We start from the raw sequence: 25,498 nt of genomic DNA on the forward strand, positions 1-25,498 counted from the left end.
TCAGCTATAGTACGTGCTGGTACCGGATTGAGTCAGTGCTCAGTACTACCGCTACTGGTAACGTGACATCTTTTTTATTTTAGTATCAACCTGGTACTTTTGACAACAAAATACTGTGCCTGAAATTTTTTATTTTTCCCAAACCTGAACCATTGTGTGTTGGATACACAACTTGGCAAGTTCGGTGACAATATCCTTAACATCTTTGTTTTCAGCAGACGCTGTCGATCTGATGTTGCACATTTACATCAGCACAAATATTCAGAAGAGCCCTGATTTCATCTACTGACCAGTACTGACAATTCTCCATTCTCTGTTGATCTGTTGAGGTAAGCTGGTAGCTAGATAAGAAAAATTGGGAAATGAGTATCTTGGTGCTGACACTGACCTGACTCATCAAAACTCAGCCTTTGATACTGACCCCGCCTCAATCCCCAGTTGGCCTTCTTTGGCCCAAGGGTAATTGGCGGGCCAAAGGCGCTTGGCCGTTGGTGCCGAGGAAGCTCAGAGGAGGCACGATGAAGCTCCGGAAGTGACAGTGTGAACGCAACTGGCCCTGGCGCGCACTAGCACTCCCTCATTTGGCCCGATAGTGGAAACGCGGCTACTCATCTGCACTGGACTTGCACAAAGTATTCAGCTTCACCATAAGCTTGTCAAGGCATTTCATGAGGACTTTAAATGTAGTTATTTAAATATTAGGATACATGCTTTCTTCGGTAGCTGTTTCATGTTTTCACATTTCCTTCTATTTTGACGTTTTGAAGTTCGCATTATATAGACTTTGTATAAATAAAGCTTTTGTTGAAGAAAAAGATGCATCTTGTATTTTTCAAGCTGTTCACCACTTACAGTTTATTATTGTTACTGTTAATGATTAATACATTTTTATTTGTTAACATCTGTCGATTAAGAACATTTCTTAACATTTGTGACCCTAGTAGTTATCAGTGTATTGTTGTGCATTGCACACTCACTAATAACAACAAAAGAGTTTTCACTTCTTAAGAGGTAAAAATCATGTTTACTTTTTCAGGGTTTTTCCTGCATTGGAAATGTTTCAAATTTTACTATTTTTATCTGGCGTTAGGTGTTTTATAAGCACTAAATACGCTTCTCATCCGTGCAGGGCAGTTGAAGCCATGTTACACGTGAGTGTCGCTCGAGCCATTGCAGTATCACTTGTGCAAGCGGATCACTTGCGTGATCTGTGATGACTCACGCAACATTTCTCACATGAAACCAAGCTTCATTCATTCCGTGCAGATGCGTGTTTCAGATTAAAAGCATATTTAGCGCTTACAAAGCGCTTCAAATGGACTTACCTTAATAATGCGGCGCAGACCTCAAAACATTTCAATTAAAATGAGAATTTTCTCATTTTAAGTTCAATGGAATTTAAACATTTCAAACTGCTAGACAGCAAAATTCTAATCAGCACAAGGAAAAGAGGAGATAACACTGTGTCATGCACCAACATAAATTACGAGGCTTTCTGAACTACATATCAACACCCTTATTAAAATTCACTGTAAACTATAACCAAGTTTCATATTAAATAAATCTCTCATGAAAAAACCATTAGACTTCATTTTTATTACAACCATGGCGGCTGAAGTTAAGGTTTCTAAATTTGTTTAGTTTATTATTATTATTTTTCTAGAACAAATACTATAGTTTATATTTTAGAAAAACTAACTACATTGACCTAACCACAGTAATGAGGAGCCATCCATGGTCTTACCTGTGGTTACGCCATTAACGCCTCAGTTATACAATGGAAGAACTATGGTAAACATAAGGGCAAGTACAATGTAGAATTAAAGTCTGGACCTCCAAAAACTATGGTCACAAGTTTAATATTATGTATCATGTATAATATTATGTTCTGTTCTAATGGTGTTTAATATTGGGAAACATACTCGGCATGTTTGCCTTCAGGCATTCCAAGAGCCTGATGAAAGAAATATCTGTTATATGGACTAAAAAAGCTATTTTCACTAGAAGCACAATCCCAACACAGTAAAGTTGTCTACTCATGGCTACAGTCAGTATATTATAACTAGTCCTATAGAAATAAGGTGTTAAGCTGAGTAGAAAGTTACGTAGTAAAAAGTTATGTAGAAATATAGTTGTACAAAATGTACAAAATGTATAACCTAAGCCCAAATGCCTATCTTAAGGTTTCAGATACTTTGATGATCAAAGATAACTTGTATAGTGATAGTCAGTGTAAACATGAAATGCAACTACACAATTATCTTTATTATTCAATGAATTGTTTAAGGTGATTTTTGATGCAGAACATTTTTATTTTTACTACTCTTTAAAACAGCACAAAAACAACAAAGGTACTCTAGAGATTAGAGTGGAAATTTAAATAGTTACCGGCTCCCCTGAGAATGTATCCTCTGTGCTCAGCACAATGACACTATCCAACGAAACAGTGTCACACAATGACAGAATTACCTTTGAGGTTGCGAGCTACTTGCTCATTGTTTGGCTGAATGGCCGACCATACAATTCAAGATGAAAAAGAGTTCTAACTTTCTCAGTGACAGCAAATCCCCTCTATTTAATATACACAAGGCTTCTAGTGAACTTGTGTTTAAATGAGCTGGCTGAAAGGCTGGTTTCTCTGCTGGTGAAAATACAGACCTCACAAAGCACATCCACACTACTTTCCCAGCGGCCCAACTGGCATTCCATACATATTTGCACATGGAACTCTTGGAGCTACAGTTCAATTCTCTCTTTCATTTGGACACTGTTTACATTATGCACTTTAAAAATAAATAAATAAAAGGAATAAAATGCCATGCTTTTAATAACTATTACACAAACAAAATACAGTATGTGATTTCCAACTCCACTTTCAGTGAAAAGAATAAACAGCAGACTATTTCTTCGGAATATTGCAAAAATGATGCATGCTGAACGTTTAAAGAAATGTTCTAAACCTATAGCCAGCATACAACCTAACATTTTATAATGATATTTTTAACATTTCATCAAAGTCAAAAAACGTGGTTCTTTTCTGACCTCAAGTCAGATCTTCGTAAAATGCTTTTTAGATTTAGCGAAGTTGGCTAATGTAGGAAATCAAGCGGGTGACACAGGAGCAACTGTTGATATGTATCAACTTTTCTGTTTGACTTACAAACAAAATCAATTGTGCAGGATTGTTAAAGGGGGATTTAAGTGAAATTAAATCTATATCACACATAAAGCCCAGGTCTATAACACTGACATTGACCAAGCCAATGCAGTCCACCAACAAAACTTAATATAACCATAATTGTTTTTCCTCACATTCTATGCAATCTTTTAAATGATTATTTCATGGGGAATTCTCAAACACTGTCTGAGAGAAGCTTTTTGGCTGCTTGTCAGGTGTTAAGTGACATTGCTTTCCATTGTCCATCACTGTATTTTTCTGTACTCAGCCTGCTTTAACTAGTTGAAAAGGTAGTATTAAACATACAGTATCAACAGACATGCATTCTTTCACTTCCAGATTTGTAACACATTGAGTTTTGTGTGCCATTATTAGTTAAAGGCAACATATGACTGACATGCTCTGTCAGGTACTCCACAGTTATTCAGTCACTCCAGGACCTTTTTTACACCATTAAAAAGCATTTAATGGGGAACAACAACAATACCATTATAACATTTGTATGCCTGTAACATACAAAACCCAACCCAACAGTAGTAAACAAAACACATGGCTTAATTTAACACTAGTACAATATATTACTCCCATCCAATGAGAGATTAAAAAACAACAATTAGCCACTGTGATTGAGTAAATGGTCAGTAGTTTAAATGGCCATTACACTAAAGAGTCCCTGATGAATAGAAATGCTTCTCAAAATAGCCCATATGATTTGCACACAATGTGACAGTAAACTGAGATGACAAGCACAAAGAAAGAATAAACAACCAGCCACAGGATTATATTGAGATATATAGTCTATTTAAAATCCTATTTAATAAACCTCCTCTGTTACTTTGTAATGCTACACTGTATCAACTCTGGACTCTGAAATGAAAACACTTTCATCCCAAACTGTACAACTTCCCTCGCCTCACAATCATCACTTCCATCTGAGGCCCCGCCCTCCACAACCAAACAATCATCAAACTTATCCAATAATGCATGCAGCTCCTCTCACGGTCACTTTTACCTGTCTCTGGGGTCTATCCATGAAGTTTGTCGAGTGTTGTGGTCAATGTAAAAGACTCTGCCATCATAATCCCTGGCTTCCTCCCAGCCCGGGGGCAGCGGCAGCTCCGAGCTCTCTCTCCGCTTACAGCTGCTCACCCACGGCATAGCGCTGCTGGGACGGTAGGTGGGGGTCGAACCCCCTGCCTTTACTCCAACAACAAATATATCACAAGTTTCTACTGCATTACAAATGTTGAACTTCCATCGACGCTCGGAAAAAAACAAAACAGCATGACGAGGAATCGAACGGGGCTCAAAATAGGCAGTCCTGCATCCACCTTTTCCAAAAACTTTAGCGGCGATCTCATGACTCTGTGCGTCGGTCCTCCATGTTTGACTCTATCTACCATCTTTCATTCCACAGTGTCCATATTCAGGCAGGCACATTTGCATAAGCCCCGCCCCCAGATGCACACGTAGAGTAAAGCGAGCAAATAGCGACACTCGAATGATTTTGGGATTTTTTTTTTTTTTTAATGGAAGTGGACGCGAGCATTATTATTATTTATTTATTTATTTATTTATTTATTTATTTATTTTACACCCACTCAATTTGTGAATGTGAAGAATTGATAATATAATTAATCAAAGCGATCTTAATCTCATTGGACCAACTTTAAATCACTTAGATTTTTTTTTTATTTTTATTTTTTATTATTATTATTATTATTATTAGAGCATTACACTTGTGGTCTATGAAGGATAGGCATGAATACGCGTACAAACGTACAAAATAAATTATTATTATTTTAAAAAATCTGTTTCCTCAGTGATATCGTAATAATCTATGTTTGAATATTTTTCTGGTAAAAGAAATATCCCACCCAAACTCAGATTAAACCTCCAACGATTTGTGGGATTATTTGAAAAATATATGTGATATAAATGTATGATTGATTTTTGTTATAATATGATAGAAATATAATAGCTGATAAATATGTATATGAGGATGGATTTGAATTATGATCTTGTATTCCCCTGTTAAATGTTTAAATTAAAGAGAGAGAGAGAGAGAGAGAGAGAGAGAGAAAATAAAAAGATTTATGGGAATCATAGGTTTCCATTTTCCGTAGAATAAGAGCGCCATCTAGTGAATAATTGTCAACTCTAAAATGTTATGAATAGTCTGCACTGTAAAGTTGATAGGATTCTTGTTTATTTGTTTTATCACTCCTATGGTCTTTAAGACACTGACCCATCACAGTAAATCACCTCAGTAAAAATGTGTTTAACTCTAAATTGTAGCATTTTTGCAGGTTAGCCTATTAGCGTACAACGGGGCTAAAGGCACCCAGGGGTAAAAGGCACTTTTGATTTTATTTTTCCCCAAAACACTAAACAGCAACAAAAACCACCACAGTACTTTCCTTAACACCTGTTTTTCAGTATACACTGCAAAATATTGCTGATCCATGATATAATTACGTTCAGTGTCTAAAGTTTGATTCTGAGGTAATTTGATCTAATATTTAATCATTTTTAAAATGTTGCAAATTTATGTAGCTAATGAGAATCCCTGAAATGATCACATTAATTATTAGACAAAATACTTATTTATCATTTTCAGTTTCATTCAAGGGGATTAATTCAAAAGTTTTTTAATAACTGGATAGTAATTAGGGGTAAAATTCCCCCTGTTACAGGAGCTAAAGACCCCCATAAAACACATTGTTTTTCTTACGTGGGTCAAATATTTTTGCTATAAACATTTTTCAAAGTGGGCTCACATTGACTGATCCAATCACAATGACGATTCATTTGTTTATAGAATACTTGAAATATTACGAAATGCCAAATGTGATTGAAATGAACAAAAAATGGTTAATCCTTTTCTGAAGTGGTTATTTTAAATAAGAATTATCAAACTTTTTATTAAAAAAAAAATAAAAAAAGCATCTTGCTGTCTTAAAAGTATTTGCCTAAGCTGAAAAATTTATTGTTAAAGGTTTTAAATCCATTTTGGTAATTTAAATTATTATAATATATCTTATAAATGTTTTTGGAGTAATTTTAAGGCCCCGTTGGAAGTTTGCTGAGGCCCCCCTGGTTGAGAACCACTACTCTGTTCTATATCAGACATAGAGTTCTCGCACAGTTCCTTGTCACACTATTTTCCTGTAAAAGTCCATTTTACTTGTATTGTGTTCTTACTCATCCTCTTCTATTTCTGTTCTGTTTTCTATACAAACAGATTCAGCTGGCTACCCTCAGGTGGCCTGAACTTCAAAACATGAAGTGAAGAAAATATGCACCTTCTTGTGTATGCTGTAGTTCACCCACCCTATCCTTTGCCAAGAAAACTTAAGATGTATTACATGTTTTATTAAAATATCAATAAGTAAATATAGAATACTATGGGACAGTATACAAATATATAGAAAATATGCATCAGGAACAGAATAGCAGTACTGTACATAACTTAAAATACATATATTAATAGAAGTATGATACAACGGGGCTAAAGGCCCTCTGGGGTAAAAAGCACATTCGATTTTATTTTCTCCCAAAAACACTAAATAGCAACAAATCTACCACAATAATTTCCTTAACACCTGTTTGACACTATACACTGCATAATATTCTTGATCCACAAGATCATTGCATGTAATGTCTAAAGGTTGATTTTGAGGCAATTTGATCTAATAGTTAATCATTTTTAAAATATTGCAAATTTATATAGCTAATGAGAATCCCTGAAATTATCACATTTATTTTGAGACAAAATACTTTTTATTTTCAGTTTTGCTCAAGGTGATTAAATAAAAAAGTTTTTTAATAACTGTCCAATAAGTGAAAGGATGATATTTGGGGTAAAAAATCACCCCTGTTGCAGAAGCAAAAGGCTCCAATAAAACACATTGTTTTTCTTAGGTAGGGCGAATACATTTGTCATGAAACATTTTCAAAGTGTGCTTATATTGACTGATCCAATCACAATGGAGACTCATTTGTTTATAGAATACTTTAGATGTTATGAAATCCCAAATGTGAAATTAAAAGGAAATGGTTAACCCTTTTTGAAGTGATTATTTTGAGTAAGCAATATCTTAATTGGTTACTCAAAAACAAACAAACAAACAAAAAAAAAAACAACAACAACAACCATCGTCATAAATAAAGATGAACCTGTTGCAGAGAAATTTTAGCCCTTTTAATTACTGTAAACTACATACTTTTCAGATAAAGTGCAATGTGTGTTAATTATGTGTTTGTTGAGAACCACTGTGTCACGTCATAGATCTTCTTTAGCTTCACACTTCAATAAGCGGCATATTGCATTGGCAATCCTTTCTGTGCATAGATTTCACATGCTGCAATGGCCTGCATGGCTCTTAAACAAATGAAGCATATTCCTGACTAGCAAGAAGAATAACCTTATGACATACAGTAACTTGAATACTGACCAGTGAATGTTGATAGCAATGCTTTTTTGCATAAAGGTGGACCAATATTTAATACTTTAATTAGGACAATGGGAAAATATGTGGAAACCATTTTGCTAGTTACAATACAACAACTGAAGTTTTGACCATTCTTAACAAAAACATGTATTTTCATAGTTTAATATGTCTCACAAGCTCATTATGATATTGTATGGGCTTTGAAAAAGAAAAATCTAGTCTCCACTTTTCTCTTAGAAAAGGTCATAGAAAAGCAGTTTACACCAGATACATCCTACATTTCTAATCCACTGATTTAAAAAATAAAAACATTATAAAACATTATTCAGGAATTATAGTCAGCAGAAAAGACATCAAATGTAAGGAGGTAAGGTACTCGTTGAATATTTGGCATGCTCTCCTTTGGGTTACAGAATCGGCTGCCGGGCACATAGTGGAACTTATCTCTCACCCACTTGTTCCTTCAAAAAAGCTCTGTAAACAGCAAAAATATTCCTCCCTGTTTGATGCCATTGTAAACCTTTTTCTTTTCCCCATGGCAGCCCTACGTCAAGTGTTGTAACCAATAGCATGGAGAGAAAATGAAAAGATGCAAACGAACAGTAATGAGCTGGTAAAATAAAAATTATTTGTCCCATGAAAATGACAACAATCAGCCTTTTTATGGCATCCTGCCTAGAGTTTAATGGCATCCCTTGTGGCTCTCTCTCTCTCTTTCTCTCAAAAGGATCCTAGAGGGAAGGGCCTAACATCTCAGTGCCCTCTCTCTCCATCTGTACCCCTCCCGTACCTCTTATGCTCAGATGATGAGTGCCTCCCTTAGTGGAGATTGACAGACTGTGAAGAACCTGCTATCAGAACAGTATAGGTTAGTGCTGGATCCAAGGTTGCACTGTACTAAGAAGTAATCACTCTTCTGTTCTACCTGTTTTCTCTCTCTGCATTTCTCTCTTTCTCATCCAGAGGAGGCTCTTGAGGTACCAGAGCCAGACGTGGAGGCTGTCAGACCCCGAGTGGGACACGGTATTTATCAGTAAACATGACAAACCCTTGCACGTTGGCTCTGGAACTGCTGGGGATGCTGATTGGGACAGGAGGTTGGTTCTGCACACTGGCTGCCACTATCATGCCTCAGTGGCTGTCACTGTCCACTGAACTTTTGGCCACAGAGAGCTTTGAGCAAGGGCTGTGGGAGTCCTGTGTGATGCAGGAGATAGCTGGCACCGCGTGTCGTCCCTATGACACTATCCTAGGCCTGAGGCAAATACTCACGCTGGCTCGGATTCTGATATGCCTGTCGGATGCCACATCTCTTCTTGGACTTCTCCTGGCTATCCCTGCAATGAGTCAGATCAACTGCTGTAAGGGCGAAGAGGGGCAGCGGACCAAGCGGGGTTTGAAGATCACAGCTGCAGTGTTTTTATCCATTGCTGGATTACTGGCACTTGGTGCCGTCTCGTATGTCGCCCATGACACTGTACAGAAGTTTTTTGATGAGACGATACCTAATGTAGTGTCACGTTCAGAGTTTGGGGACGCACTATTTGTTGGCTGGGCTGCAGGATTTCTGGACGTCGTTGCAGCCGTATTGTTATTTGCGTCTTGTTTTGGCTCAAGAGACAGTGAACCGCATCTGGTTTATCACCATCAGAGACAAGTGATCAGAACTGTTGATGAACCTTCAAGGCGACACACTGAGTATGTTTGAGTGTACATTGTCTTCAAATGCTTGTATAGACTATTGATGGAACAGAAAACAACTAATTTTAGATACTTTATGAACTGACTTATCTTTATCTTATTAAGGTTGTTTTCCCTCTTTTATACTTACACTCAATGTATCCTTTAATCAAACCCATGAAAAAGTAAAGAATTATTATGCATTTATCTTTCAGTATCTGAGTAGTCTATTTGATTCTCCTCATTTGTCATATAGGTAACATATTAATCTTTAAAGTTTGTCAGTATGTTTTTAATTGCTTTCAAAGAACTGTAGTGAATGAAAGGTAATAACTTTTTTAGTAAACAGTTTGTGGATTTTCATAAAGGAATTTTGATCACAAATATTGTTTTCTTTTTTACCTTTTGGGATATATTTGAGGTGTTTTCCCTATTTTTTTTCCTTTGCTGTCATAAAGTGTTTAAAATGTTTAAAGGTAAGACTTTGGTCACACTTCTTTATTGGGTATTCTGCAGCATGCCTTAGCACACTGCTTATCTTGTAGACATGTACTTTAATGTCACCTGCAAAAGCAACGCATATTGTTTGGAGAGCAAGTGAACAGCACTTGAAAACCAGCCAGAGATAGTACTGAATACTTTCTACTTTTATTTAGGAATTTAGGAATTACATTACAAGCTAACTGAGCTAATCTGTTATATATATCGGCATATATTATACACGCTATGTAGTTGTTTATGCATTTCTAGTTTTTTGAGTAAATGCAAAAAAAGCATTATGTATTAATTTACAGAATTATGTGAAGTCCTGCCGATGTCAGCTTTAAGACAAAAAGAGTACAAATAGCATACTGGAACAGGACAAAATAAAAGCCTTTGGTGTTCTAGTGTGTTCAGTCAGGTGAGCTAATGGCAGAGAAATGCCCATTTGAGTGTAATTGTCTCTGATGTTCTCTCTATCAGAATGTACACTAAGCTGTGTTTAATGAAGGCCCTAACGAGCAGCATGTCCTCTGAGGAATGCCAAACAGTGCTGCCTCCTCCTTTGCATCATTACTCTTATTTGACCAGGCTAGGAGCAGAAAGGAGGGTAACTTTCCACCAGAGTACTGCAACAGGTATCGTCCCGTGCCAGACTGAGGCACAACAAAGAGGCCTCATCCGAACTAATTCACATCTCTAAATGGGTGATTACTGGTTCCAGATGCAGTTCTATCCTAATAATGTTATACACTTTGTGATACAAGTGAAGACAAATATTGCAATTCTGTCAATATTTACTAAAAATAAAAAAAATACAAATCTTCCATGGAGCACAACAGGAGGATTTAGGCTGAATGTTAGCCACTTTAATTGGATGAGAAAAAGATGCAGTGAAAGTTAACGGTAACTGAGACTAATGCTCTGCCTAACTAATTTTTCTTGTGTTACACAGCGGAAAGAAAGTCATACAGGTTTAGAACAAAATGAGGGTTAGTAAAGATGATTGAGCTTTCATTTATGGGTGAATTATCCCTTTACAATATTCAGTGGTAGGGTGAATTGGGGTAAGTAGGGTGAATTCAGGTAAATTGGGCCACTTTTTGACAGGCAATATCAAAAAGTGGCCCAATTTACCAGAATTCACCCTACAGTCCAAGCATAGACATACAGTAGGTAAAATGTTCTGCAAAAAACAATTAGTCATTCAGTGTATGACACTCTATTCTTCTGTCACAATGCTAAATACAATGCACAGTATAGTTATTTTATTGGTTAACTGCTTTAGAAATATGGTATTGATATGATATAAGGACGAAAAGTTCTCAGGCGTGAAGGCGCCACACAGATTGTGCCCAGATCAAACTTCCTGTGATGGAAATTGATAGTGAAAATGAAAAAAGGGGGTTTGTTTAGATTTAGATGTTTAGCTGTTAATGCTCATTTCCAGCTTTTGGCTGGAAGGGGATCTACCCTCGAATCGAAGGGAGGGGAAATGGTGTGTCTTCGACTCATTGGGAACAATGTCCTAATACAGCTCACTGCAAACAATCGAGAGTGAAAGAAGCTGATAAACAGAAACATAAAGCTATATTGTAAACATGAAATACTGTTGGGTAAACACCATTTACAAACACTGTATTTGATTATGTATGCATATTACATCATCTTTTTAGTTATATAATTTCAAAATCTTTTTGTTTAGAGAACAATGTGGAGCAAAAAAATAAAAATAAAACTACTTTAAAAAAATATGCTTTGCTGCTTCGTCGGAAAGGTCATCCATGTTAATCTCTGATCCCTGCAGTGGTGTGGTTGCCATGTATTTTATACACGATAAATGTCCAGAAAAATATAGAGGTACAAAACAGATGGTGAAAATTGTCTAGAGATATTAAAAATAGAGCAATATAAACTTGAAAGAAGTCTACCACCTGCTGATGTCAGTAAATTAACATGATTACACGGGAAATCGTCATGCTGCTTCCAAATGTTCATATTCCCTAAAATCAACCCCGTACTGCTTGAATTATTAACAACAAGTGCTATCGCCTCTCAGCCATTTTTGAATCAATTCAAATGTGTTCACCTTTCCCTGTGGTGCTACAATCAATATCTGAGGCATGGGTTCTGGTCCCATGGAAACCAGGAATAATTGCGTTCACATAAACAATGATGCGCACCATTCAAAGGATGCATTTTCACTCTAAAACGACATTTTTACTCCACTGACAGAGTTGTTAGTTTAGGAAGTTTAGAATTGGGGGTTTTAAGTTTAGTTCCAATATTTAGAACTATATTGTTACACCTGCAACGTCTGCTATCTCTCCAGAACTCCGCCAGAGGTCTCCATCTCTGGAATTCTAGCTTTCCCCTCACGAACTACATTTCCCATAATCCCCCGCTCAGACTGATTACTAACTCACCTGTTTTATATTATCCCAGACTTTTTAAGTTCTCTGTTTACCTGCATTCAGTGTGAAGTCTTGTTATACCTAGTCTGCAATTCTGAGCATTATTACCATTTCTGTTCTTCCTGTGTTTTTGACTCCTGCCTGTTTATCATATTTTCCTGCCTGCTTGTGAGTTTTTGGACCTTTTGTCTATTTATTGGATTACCCCTCTGTCTCTCGGATTTACTTGGTTTGCATTTCATGGACTGTCTCCTGTGTACTGGACCCTTGCCTGTTTTGTCATTTATCATTTTATTTGCTACTTTGTTGTACTGTTCATATGTTTATTAAAATGCACATGGATCTTAACACAACTGCCCCGGCTTCCTCGCTACAGAAGACTTCGCCTAATTTAGATCCAGCAGCCTTCCAACAGTTACATGAGCTTGTTGCAGTACAAGCAGAAATGCTTACCAGTCACCATCAGCAGCTGTGCAAGCTCACCTATCTCGGAAGAAATCTTTAAATCCGTGCAGCCAAAACCACAGGTATCTCTGATGAGAGTTTCCACAAGAAACTCAGCCAGCAGCACAACGCACTCTACAGCTGCTGTTAATTCTCGACTCTCACTTCCTGAGAAGTTTGACGGATCACCCAGTAAGTGTCGAGGATTTCTCTTGCAATGTGAGCTCTTTATCTCAACTACCTCAAATGTATCCCAATGATGAAGCTTGTTTCCTTTATCGTATTGCTGCTGTCAGGAAAAGCACTAGACTGGGCTACTGCGGTATGGAGTTGTGAGAACATTATAAAACGGTCTTTGTCTCATTTCATAGCTTGTTTACGGGAGGTTTTTTGAATACTCTGAGGGTGGTAAGGACCCGGGAGAACTTCTATTATGTTTAAAGCAAGGAAAGATGTCTGCTGCTGAATTCTCCTTATCCTTTTGCACACTAGCAGCACAAGCATTGTGGGTGGAGGACACTTTGAAACTACTGTTCTGTCAGGGGTTAAATCCTGATCTTCAAGCTGAACTAGCATGTCGTGATGAGGGGAGATCACTTGATGAATTCATCAAATTAGCCATTTGTCTGGATAACCTGATTAAAGCCTGTCGTCCAGACCTAGGAAGGGGGATGCGGCGGTGAGTTTGGAACTTTCAAACCTAATTCTAATCGAACAGTTTGAAGTTTCAGTTACTTTACATGTTCTAGATAATGAACATGTATCTGCCATTTTAGATTCAGGGGCAGCAGGTAACTTTATTGACCTGGGTCTCGCCACAAATCTAAACCTGTCTTTTGTTCCCTGTGTCCCTCCTTTGCATGTATCAGCACTAGATGGACGACCTCTGGGGTCTGACAAGATTCAACAAATCACCCGACCCATCTGTCTTCAAGTAGGACTTCTTCATTATGAGGAGATTCAATTTCTGGTCACTCATTCTCCTAAGAAACCGATTGTTCTTGGCCTGCCATGGCTGAGACATCACAACCCTGAGATCTCCGAGAGATGGACAAATCACTCATTGGAGTGCTCCCTGTTTCCAGTCTTGCCTCAACCATCCTGAACCCATCTCTCTTCCTCCTGTAAGCACCACGACTATCCTCGCTGAGACGTCGATTCTGCCACATTATTATTATTTGGATCTCCAGGAGGCATTCAGCAAATCAAAGGCTACACAACTTCCTCCTCACCATTCCTGTGACTGTGCCATTGACCTTTTGCCAGGTACCTCTCCTCCACGTGGACGAATATACCCCTTATCAGAACCTGAAACTAAAGCTATGGAGGAGTACATATCGGAGTCCCTAGAAAGAGGGTTCATTCGACCATCCACTTCTCCTGCTTCTGCTGGTTTCTTTGTAGGAAAGAAGGACGGGGGTCTTCATCCATGCATTGACTACCAAGGCCTGAACACAGTCACCATCAAGTATCGCTATACCCTCCCTCTGGTACCAGCAGCATTAGAACAGCTACGATGCGCCAAGATCTTCACCAAACTGGATCTTCATAATGCCTACAACTTAATCTGCATTCGGGAGGGGAATGAATGGAAGACTGCTTTTTCTACACACACTGGCCACTACGAATACCAGGTGATGCCTTTTGGACTTTCCAACAGTCCATCTGTCTTTCAAGCCTATGTAAATGACATTTTTCGATATCTTATTGGCAAATGGGTGATTGTTTACATTGATGATATTCTGATATACCCTTCTTCCCTTGATGAACATGTTCAACATGTAGGAGTGGTGCTCAACCGCCTTGTTCAACACCAACTGTATGTCAAGATGGAGAAATGTGAGTTTCACAAATCAACCATCTCTTTCCTGGGGTATGTCATCTCCCCAGAGGGAGTCACCATGGACTCTTCTAAGGTGCAAGCCGTGCTGAAATGGCCACTACCCGTGTCTGTCAAAGAACTACAGCACTTCCTTGGTTTTGGAAATTTCTACCGATGTTTCAGCTTGGTTGCTGCTCCACTCACCTCTTTGCTCTGTGGAAAAGCTCTGAATCTGATCTGGACACCTTCTGCTCATCAAGCCTTCGATGATCTTAAACGACACTATGACTGCACCCATTCTCCATCATCCAGATCCCACTCGACCCTTCATACTGTAAGTGGAAGCCTCTGATTCAGGAGTAGGTGCACTGCTCTCTCAACGACAAGGATTTCCTGCCAAACTCCATCCCTGTGCCTGCTACTCACGCAAGTTGTCAGCTGCTGAGAGAAATTACAATGTTGGCAACCGTGAACTTTTGGCCATGAAAGTGGCTTTTGAGGAGTGGAGGCATTGGTTAGAGGGAGCTCATCATCCTTTCCTGGTTATCACGGATCATCGCAACCTGGAATACATTCAATCTGCTAAACAACTAAATCCCCGTCAAGCTCGATGGTCTCTGTTTTTCTCCAGATTTGATTTCACCATTACCATTCGACCCGGCACCAAGAACACCAGGCAGATGCCCTGTCCCGCATTTATGGGTCTACTTACTGCAACAACCCTGTGACCCCGATAATCCCACCAAACCTCATCGTCGCTCCCGTACAATGGGACATTATGGCTGAAATCACCCAAGCTCAGAATCAAGAACCCAGTCCCACTGATTGCCCTCCTGATAAAGTCTTTGTTCCCAGATCCTTGCGCAACAGAGTTCTTCAGTAGGTTCATGACTCGGCCTGCTCCGGGCATCCAGGCGCACAAGCTACTTGCAGGTTAGTGCAAAACCGGTTTTGGTGGGAGAACCTAGTGACAAAGGTCGCTGACTATGTTAAAAATTGCAATGTTTGTGCCACCTCTAAATCTGTTCGACAGTTTCTGTCTGGTTTCCTTCAGCACCTGCCTGCACCTCGTCGTCCTTTGTCTCATATCGCAGTGGATTTTGTCACAGATTTACCCAACTCCCAGGGTTTCACTACCATCTTTACCGTGGTGGATCATTTTACTAAGGCCTGTAGATTCAGCCCTCTGCCCAAGCTCCCAACGTCTATGGAATGTGCTGAGAACCTGTCCCAGTATATCTTCCGCTTCTATGGCCTACCAGAAGACATTGTCTCCGACCGTGGTCCTCAATTAACTTTTGAGTCTGGTCTGCATTCTTCAAATTGCTCAACGTCAACGTGAGTCTAACCTCTGGATATCACCCTCAATCTAATGGACAAGCTGAATGCCTTAATCAATACCTAGTTAAATTTCTCTGAGCATACTGTCAAATGAATCAGCATGACTGGAGCCGCTTCCTTCCCTTGACCGAATATGCTCAAAAGTCTGTTCAAACCAGCCACCAGAACCACTCCTTTCAAGTGCATCCTAGGTTTTCAACTCCCACTCTTTCCTTGGTCTGGGGAACCGTCCGATGTACCTGCAGTCGACGACTGGATGCAGCGCAGTGAGGCTATCTGGGATCAAGCACACGTCCACTTACATGCTATTCGCCGACAGAGGGAGCAGGCCAATCTCCATCGGTGGCCTGGCCCTAACTATGCTCCAGGGCAGTGGGTTTGGCTGTCAACCCGAGATCTTCGTCTTTGGCTGCTGTGCAAGAAATTAAGTCCCAGGTATGTTGGTCCTTTCAAAAACATTCATCAAATCAATCCTGTGTCCTTCTAGTTACAACTCCCTGCTAATTACCGTGTTTCCCCCCCACACCTTTCTTGTCTCCTTGCTCAAACCTGCGGCGCCTCTGAGAGAGGAGGGCTCTCAAAACCCCCAGAGACCCCTCATTGATGGAGAGGAGGCCTTTTGGGTACACAAGCTCCTGGACTCTTGATGCCGGTGTCGGACTCCCCAATACTTGGTTGACTGGGAGGGCTACAGCCCTGAGGAGTGTTCCTGGACAAACTCTGAGGACATTCTGGACCAAACTCTCATCTCTGAATTCCATAACAATTTTCCTAATCGTCCCGCTCCCAGAGGTCGTGGTAGACCACGACGTAGACAACCTCCTCGCATCGGGGGGGGGCTCTGTGACACCTGCAGCATCTGCGACACCTGCAGCATCTGCTATCTCTTCAGAACGCCGCCAGAGGGCTCAATCTCCGGAATTCTAGCTTTCCCCTCACAAGCTTAATTTCCCATAATCCCCCGCTCAGACAGTTATTACTCACTCACCTGTTTCATATTATTCCAGACTATTTAAGTTCTCTGTTTACCTGCATTCAGTGCGAAGTCTTGTTCTGCCTAGTCTGCAATTCTGAGCATTATTACCATTCCTGTTCTTCCTGTGTTTTTGACTCCTGCCTGTTTATCGTATTTCCCTGCCCCTCTGTCTCTCGGATTTACTTGGTTTGCATTTCTTGGATTGTCTCCTGTGTACCAGACCCTTGCCTGTTTTGTTGTTTATCCTTTTATTTGCTACTTTGTTGTACTGTACATGGATCTTAACACAACTGCCCCGGTGTCCTCGCTACAGATATGAGGGAACGCTGTATAATCCAATTATTGGACCTGTAAATAATAATATAATAATAAAAAAAAAGTACAGTTAACTAGTTACAAGAACTTAACTCATCTGTTATTAAAGTATTGTTGTTTTTATTTAAACTTGGTTAGATCACATCTTGTAAAGTATAACAGAAATTATAACTCTAGTCTAGTTTAGCCACATGGCACAGTGGATTCTACTCTGTACTTCTTAGCACACATCTGTACTTTTGAGTAAAATTGAGTAGAGACAAATTACTTAAATTAATAGGCTCCAAGTTCACCAGAGGTAACACTAATCACGCTAATGGTGACTTCACACAAATCACAACTATCAACCAGCTACAACAACAATAGTCATAAGATTTAAACTATATTAATTTTATAAAAATTACAATACTTCTCCATAAGTTCTCTTGTCTTGACTAAACAATTTATTCAAGCACAAGGACTTATGGGTATTCCACAGCCTCAATTTTGTGCTTGATAAATTTGAGTTAGTAATACTCAAAGCCAAAGTTTAAAGAATGTGTATATTTGAGTTATTCCAAAATGTGACATTTCAAGTACTTTTTAATTAGGACCACTTGATTGCTTTTATTAATGACAACTTCAAGCTTTAGAGTAAAGGTAACTTAATTACAACTAGTATAGTAGAAAATAAAGCTTTAGTTGAGTTTTGTTTTCAGATTAGTATTTACAGTGTGAGTAAATAATGATAGAATTTTCATTTTTGGGTGAACTAACCCTTTAACTGGACTCAAATGATAGTGCAAAGTTGAACAAAAAGGTTATGCACATAAAGAAAAGAACGTAAGAGGTGATACAGAATGCAAACCAAGGCCAGTGAAGATACTGCAAAGACATTCTAAAAATGCCAATGCTTTCTCACGGGTAAACATCCGACACCAAAAACTTACTCAGCAGTGTTGATCACACAACACACCCATTAGAGCACACCCACAATACATACCTCACCTATACACAATACACACCACACCTCACAGCAGATCTATTCAGTTCCCCTAGTAAATCATAAAAAAAAATTTTTTTTTAAATCACTTTTATAAGTAGACTAATTATTTTATAGCCCATTTTCCAGCTTTCAAGTTAGCTAATCTACTAATCGATGTTGAAGTGTCCAATAAAGACATAATTAAGGTGCTATCTTGAGACAGACAACTCAGTCTAAAAGATTTTTTGTTGGTCATAGATAGTTTATTCAGTATTTACAGTATCAGCCCACTGAGACAGACACAGTTGATGCACATAGGCTACATTACAGTGCAAAGACAATATTTTACTTAATCTCTGGTTCTGATCTAATCTCATGATCTGTAATCAGTCTATAAGTTAAGGTTTAGTTAGGGCGTGAGATAACAACAGGGACTGTAAATATAGACAGTAGGTTGAAGAGCAGACAGTAGTAAGCAGTTTAAGAATACAGTATTCTGAAGGAGATCTAGTCTGTTTTTTATTATTATTAAAAAAGTGATCTTACTGACATTAATATGGCAAAACCTTTAAACTTTAAATATTTTTCTTGCTCTAAAACAAAGCAAAACATTAGCATTCCATTCCAACATTTTTGTTTGCACATGAACACTTATTACATAGACACAAAGATTTAATTACACATAACATCCTAGTTATTCCAATTGAGGACTAATGATAAATATGAATGTGCAATTAATGTGCAACTGCTGCATACGTAAACATTTGAATATTTAATTATTTTTTCAAATACTGACATTGTGCCTCCAGTGCATTGTTTTATCTGTATTGTCTTATCTAACTATGTTTGCTGAGCTAAACGAATGCTATTGGCCTTTACCCTTGCCATTACATTCATCTTATCACAGTACTTATTATCGTACGAGAAGTGTTGGTGTCAGATCTCTCTCATACACTCCACAAAAAGAGCCAGGTTTTAAGAAAACAGGTCCACATTTTCAGATGAGGCACAGACCGAGTGTGTCATTTGCCAATATACTAACACACTGTTGTAAATAGGTTTCAAACTGAGATCCATGAAAGATTGTTTAATTCCACTAACATAACACCCCACTCTCAGTCACATGAGAAAAATGTGTTTGTGTTAGCTCTTCTAGACAATGCATTTATCTCAGCATGGGGCCTTGGCTCTTCTCTGTCAGGATGTTTCTGTCACCTCTTCCTCAGAACAATGCACATCAAGTCAGCAATGGCCCTGGGAGTCCATCCTGGCAAACAAATTCTCTGCTCTTCTCAAATATTCTCACTATTCTTATGAACCTTAACACTCATTCTCATGTTTGCTTTGAGAGTTTGAGAGAATTTTGAGTGTTTTACATGGTGTAGTGACTTTGACAAGCTATTGAACCAATGCAGAAAACAAAATCAGCTATAATTGGCAATAAATTATTTCCCTTTGTGGCGTAATCAGGGGGATTATGTGGTTTTATAAGAGAGGAAAATCATGTAATATCCAGTGGGATTTGTCAAAATTAATGTTCAATTTTAACAAGATTAAATGTTGGCAGGTAACAAACTCGAGGACTGTGGGTGGTATTGAAAAACATTGTAATAAGGGCATGTGTCAAGCTGAGGAATAAAAGTAAAGTTCATTCCACTCATTGCAGGGGTTATTTCCTATTTAAGCCAAAGCACCTTGTCCCTGCTCCAAGATCCACTCTTAGTCAGCTAAATCATAACTGTAATTAGAGGCATGCAAGCCAAGACTTATCCAGGGTCATTTAGTGTTAAGCAATTTAGTGGCAGGTGAATATACTGTGGTCACTTAAACCACACTTTAGAATGTATGAATGTCATTGCATTAGATAACAAGATGTCAAGCCAAATGGCATCTGCAAACAAATGATGTTAGACCTTTTTCCAAGCTAACTCAGCCATTTTTGCAATTACGTTTAACCAAATTGTCCCAAGGCATACAGGTTCATACAGGTGTCCTAGCAGAGTAACAATAGGTGTAGTTCACCACATTGGATGTTTCACAACCAAGTTTAACAACCAAAAAGTATTTAGTCACATTTGTCTTAATTTTGAACAGTAGCCTACATATTGTTTTGGAATTTAAAACATAAACTTATTTTTATTAAATGTTTTGCTTGTGCTATCTGTCTTTAAACCAAGTGCACTTGTTTTTTTTTTTTTTTGGCATTTATACATTTATAAGTGTGGCTTATGTGTGCAAATACTTTTTAGGTCCCCTGTATATACACTCACTGAAAACTTTATTAGGAACACTATGTTCCTAATAAAGTGCCCTACATGTTCTTCTGTTGTTGTAGCCCATCCACCTCAATGTTGTGCATTGTGAGATGCTGTTCTGCTCAATGCAATTCTACTGTGGTTATAAGTGGTTATCTGAGTTACCGTAGCCTTTCTGTCAGCTCAAACCAGTCTGGCCATTCTCCGTTGATCCGCTGAGGTGTTTCCATCCACAGAACTGCCGATCAATGGATGTTTTTTGTTTTTAGCACCATTCTGAGTAAACTCTAGAGACTGTTGTGCTTGAAAATACCAGGAGATCAGCAGTTACAGAAATACTCAAAACAAGCCCATCTGGCACCAACAATCATGCCATGGTCGAAATCACTGAGATCACATTTTCTGATCTCATGGTCCTGATGGTTGACTATCTGAAGCTCCTGACCCATATCTGCATGAATTTGTGCATTGCACTGCTGCCACACAATTGGCTGATAAGATAATCGCACGAATAATTAGGTGTACAGGTGTTCCTAATAAAGTGCTCAGTGAGTGTTATGTAGGTAAACTGTTCCTAAATAAAAATAACAGAAAAAAGGAATAGATATGAATAGATATTTTTAGACACAAATACACACTTCTTCATTATAACTATTACACAACTATGTAATCAGAGATTTGCTATGAAAATAGATAAACGTGTTTGTTATGGCCATTATAAAATAATAGCATGCGCAATGGCTGTATTTGATAACAGATAGAATTTTTAACAGTACATGTCCTGCACATTGTTACAAAACAACTGAGAGAAAAAAAAAATGTTTAAAAGTCTAGTATTATCTCTCAGACAATTTACATTATATATTTAATACAACAAAAATGGCCTAAAAAACAAACAAACAAAAAAAAAAACAACAAAAAAAAAAAATCACAGTGTGGTGTTCATTACTGTTTATCAGCCAGTCACACTGATAATTTTGGAATTCCATTTAATCAATCAATGCCCTCTTTTCACATTTTCAGGTTTGGAACGTGGACGTAAAGAATATCAAGGTAAACTCTACAAAGGTACGTGGGAGACCAAAGCAAATATTATCATTTTGCAGCAAAAGAAAAATGGCCACTATTACATCTCCACGACTTTCTAATTTACAGATTACGGTATTTAGAATTGAGAAAGATGGCCAAAATTAATGTCTCTCCCTCAGCAGCTGTATTTGAAACACCATTGCAGCAATATTGGGATTTTATTTATTTTTTTATTTATTTTTTCTCCTCAATTTGGAATTCCCAATGCGCTCTAAATCCTCGTGGTGGTGTATTGACTCGCCTCAATCTGGGTGGCGAAGGACAAATCTCAGTTGCCTCTGCATCTGAGACCTTCAATCCGCGCATCTTATCACATGGCTTGTTGAGCGCATTACCATGGAGACATAGCGCATGTGGAGGCTTCACGCTATTCTCCGCAGCATCCACGCACAACTCACCACGCGCCCCACCGAGAGCGAGAACCACTTTATAGCGACCACGAGGTGGTTACCCCATGTGACTCTACCCTTCCCTGGCAACCGGGCCAATTTGGTTGCTTAGGAGACCTGGCTGGAGACGTGGCATTAGTACAATCAAATTAGTGGACCGGAAATAACTGTTGTATAAATTGTTTAGATATTTAGCCTGAGTCAAAGCTCTAAACTACAGGAATTAGTCAAAGTTCCTGAAGATTTGTGTTTAGAACCTTTGATGTCCTTCCAGAGAATGATCATACTTTATCATTAAAGGTTCCCCACTGCCTCAAAGGCTGGGTTGATCCTTCCCTCATCCATACTCTCTGTAATTGTACCAAGAAAGTCATCAGCCTTGAGATTTACATTACCCAAATGTTCCATGGCCCCACTTTTAGGCATTTTGGTTTTGATGGGATGCGTGTAGCACAGGAAGAGTAGTCCACTTATTATAAGCAATAGAGATGAGCCAATCCCAATCCCAATCCCTGGACCCACTTCCTGTCTTGATGGGGCAGGAGGTATGTAGAAGTCTGGGGGGAAGTCTATAGTGAGATTTGACAATACAGATGTCATATTCCAGAGCACAGGGACAAGTGAGCATGCCGCAGTTAGCCAGTACAAGGCACCCGCCATCACAAAGGTCAGTCTGACATGCCCACTGTGAACCCCAAAGAATGCATTTCTAACAGCATATCCAGCCACCAGGTTTGCAGCCACCCCCACACCAATGGCGGTCATGCAAAGAACCTGGGCGGCGGCTATCTCTGGAGGTGTAAACGAATCTGTAAAGCTGATGCTTTTGCAGAACTCAGACGAATCCAAAATGTGTGTGTTGAAACAGACCCTCCATACGCCCACCCAGGCCAGTCCTCCGGTAATGACAGACTGATCATCCACGTACCATGTCCTCCAGTCGTTCACCCCAGAAATGGATGCTATCAGAATCCAGCCTACAAACCCAAGCACCAGACCCAAGAAATGGTGATGGGTTGACTGGGCCAGGTAAGCCATATCTAAAACTGCAGAGAATCCAGCATCAGCGATGAATAATTACCTTCAGGCATGCACACTCTCCTTTAGACCATGGTTGCATTTCAGTCACAAGACTTCTGTCAGATCGAATACAGAAAGTTAAAATGCTATTTTAATCTACAAAGTCTTTGGTGGCGAGAACTAAAAGATTTTGTAATCACATTTGTCCATTAAATACAAAAACAATTCCAGACAGGGCTGTGCACAAACATTTGAGGGGCGGTGGCCCGAACCAGATAAAAGGGCAATTTATACAGTGCACTACACAGCAAATAATAAGGACATTTTTTCTGTCATTTAATCATGTTGATCCAGATGTTATGTTTGGCTGTCTAGCATGTAAAACAGGAAGTGGTAATCAATCAGGAAGAACTGTATCAATCAGGAGTGTCAAGTTCAATTTGGGTCGAGGGCTGGATTAGACAAAAAGTAATCATATTTCATCATTCATCATTTTTCATTATAAAAAAAAAAAAAAAAAAACAACAACTAAAAATCTTAGTGAATTCATGAAGAGAGCATGCACATCATGAGCTGTTCTGGATCTTAAAAAAGTCCCGTATTAACTTTATGCCACTCTAATAACTAATTAGGCAAAATAAAGGGAACTGAAATGTATTAGTTTAATTCACCATGAGTGAATTCCTTTAGATTACATGCATACCAAACTAGTAATTAAATTAATATTCCGAGTTTGATACAAGTGAAGCACAATTAACAGCATTTGTGGCATAATGTTGATCACCACAACAATTATTTTGACTCTTCAATTGTTTTTATATTTATATATATATAAAACAGTTACAGTAAGTGATTTACAATTGAAGTGAATGGGGCCAGTCCATAAAATCTAAAATACACACTGTTCAAATGTATAGCTGTGCAAATATTATACATGTTATCATTTTTTGTGTGATAAAATCACTTACTTTATCTGTGTAAAGTTATATCCAATACCAGGATTACAGGGTTTTGTTGTCATGACAACTAAGTTTTAAAATTGGACATGACTTTACACAGATAAGGTTAGCATGCAGTTTTAACACACTAAAAACAGTGCATTTTAATGGACTGTTTTATTTTTATATATAAATAAGTGATTAGTCAAAATTATTTTTTGTGGAAATCAGCATTATGCCACAAATGCTGTTAACTGAGCTTTACTTTATTTAACCCGGAATTTTTATTTAATATTGACAAGAAAAGAGGAAATAATACTCTTGGCTCAATAACTTTAGCCATTTACAATTGAACATTACCACAAAATTAGACATGAAAAATGTATATATTGTATCAATATTCAACTCCAAGTCAATATTCCAAGTTAACAGTTGTTGAAGGGAGTTGCTGAATGAAAATAAGAAATGTCAGTTTACATGTACATCTTGATTTTTAGAATTTTTACATTTTTTTTTTTTTTTAGATTTATTAAATCTAGCAAGTTTTATTATTCAGTATTTTAGCTTATTAACTTTTAAAGTTTTTTAAGTCATCTTGAGGCCCCCTAGTGGGCACCAACTCCCTCACCACCATGTTAAAGGGATATAAATGCAAACAGAGAAATAGCTTACTGTTTATAATGAAATTCCTTCAAAGAGACTTTTTTATAGGCTTTTTGTCTTAAATGATAGTACAGTAGAGAGGAGACAGGAAAGAAGAGGGAAAGAGAATAGGTCATGACGCAGGTCGGATTCAAACCTACATCCCCAAGAGTACAATAGCTATTTATGTGTTGCAAGCACACATGCATCACCTACTGGGCTATATCTCTGACAGTAAAAGCAATGAAGAGCAATGTTTCCAGAGGGAGGAAAAAGGACACTGAACATTGAAGGCCAAGCACAAGACTATGCAAGGCCAAGCATGGAAGCCTTCAGACAGAGAAAGAAAGGGAGGGAACTAATGCTAATATTTCCTGCTTGGCTCCCTGCACACCTGGGGTTGTGGAATGTTTCCAGGATAAGATGAAAGGTCATTTACAGTAATCAGTTCTTAATGCGCAAGAATCAGAGATTGGGGGAAAAAAGAAAAAAAGAAATTAAGTTACACATTCAGTATAGCATTGGGAAATTGCTCCAAAACTTTTAGTTTCCTTATCATACTCTAAAATCCCAAAAACTCCCCAATGATAAGTTGGCAACCGCTTAATATTATACAGCCCAAAAATGTACAGTATAGTTTTCTTTTTATCTGTTACTAATAGTCTATTAAATGCATAGACTAGTGGTATCTGTTTACTATTCGCAACTTGTTATCCTCAGTTGTAACTTCTCAAAGTTGTGAAAACCACTTTTTACTAAACATGTTATACAATCATTCCAATGTTAATATGTACATACAAAACACTTACCTCTGAAGAAGTTTAAGGTCTGAAGCATTTTCGAAACTATAAATTGTAAATTATAGTTCTGCCCAAAGAAAGGATTTGTCACCTCCACTGGTCAAACAGAAGTAGAAAATGAGAACTATTTGAACTGACACATACAGGACAAACACAGCTGTGGTTAATGATTAATGGAGCATATTCAATAAATGGAAGAGAGTGGGTGGGGAGGATCAATCAATGCAATGCTACTCTGTACTGGATCACTGAATCACGTTACAATTGCCATACTCTTGTAATTGTTGTTGTTTTTAC

General features: G+C 38.3%; 3 protein-coding genes across 5 annotated transcripts in view; 1 reads left to right on the plus strand and 2 right to left on the minus strand.

Annotated features, from left to right (window-relative positions):
• Positions 1–4,603, minus strand: part of LOC127446329 (protein WWC3-like) — a 76,260-nt gene extending 71,657 nt beyond the window's left edge. For both annotated transcript variants that reach the window (XM_051707153.1, XM_051707152.1), the window contains exon 1: positions 4,191–4,603. In XM_051707153.1, coding sequence (XP_051563113.1) covers positions 4,191–4,336 — 146 coding nt within the window. In that variant the 5' untranslated portion in view covers positions 4,337–4,603. The remainder of the gene's footprint in view (positions 1–4,190) is intronic.
• A 2,532-nt stretch (positions 4,604–7,135) lies between these two features.
• cldn33b (claudin 33b) lies at positions 7,136–9,846 on the plus strand. Its single transcript, XM_051707208.1, has 2 exons — positions 7,136–8,245; positions 8,360–9,846. The coding sequence occupies exon 2, from the start codon at positions 8,672–8,674 to the stop codon at positions 9,338–9,340; it is 669 nt and encodes a 222-aa protein (XP_051563168.1). The 5' UTR covers positions 7,136–8,245; positions 8,360–8,671; the 3' UTR covers positions 9,341–9,846.
• An 8,475-nt stretch (positions 9,847–18,321) lies between these two features.
• cldn34a (claudin 34a) lies at positions 18,322–25,298 on the minus strand. 2 transcript variants are annotated; one of them, XM_051707202.1, is made up of 2 exons: positions 25,211–25,298; positions 18,322–22,937 (listed from the first exon to the last, which is right to left on the minus strand). In XM_051707202.1, the coding sequence occupies exon 2, from the start codon at positions 22,837–22,839 to the stop codon at positions 22,096–22,098; it is 744 nt and encodes a 247-aa protein (XP_051563162.1). In that variant the 5' UTR covers positions 22,840–22,937; positions 25,211–25,298; the 3' UTR covers positions 18,322–22,095. The 2 variants fall into 2 exon arrangements, with proteins under 2 accessions (XP_051563162.1, XP_051563161.1); XM_051707201.1 differs by having other exon boundaries at positions 18,322–22,847; positions 25,211–25,287.
• Positions 25,299–25,498: the final 200 nt, after the last annotated feature.

Source organism: Myxocyprinus asiaticus, chromosome 9 (assembly GCF_019703515.2).
Source record: "Myxocyprinus asiaticus isolate MX2 ecotype Aquarium Trade chromosome 9, UBuf_Myxa_2, whole genome shotgun sequence".
Taxonomy (NCBI): Eukaryota; Metazoa; Chordata; class Actinopteri; order Cypriniformes; family Catostomidae; genus Myxocyprinus; species Myxocyprinus asiaticus.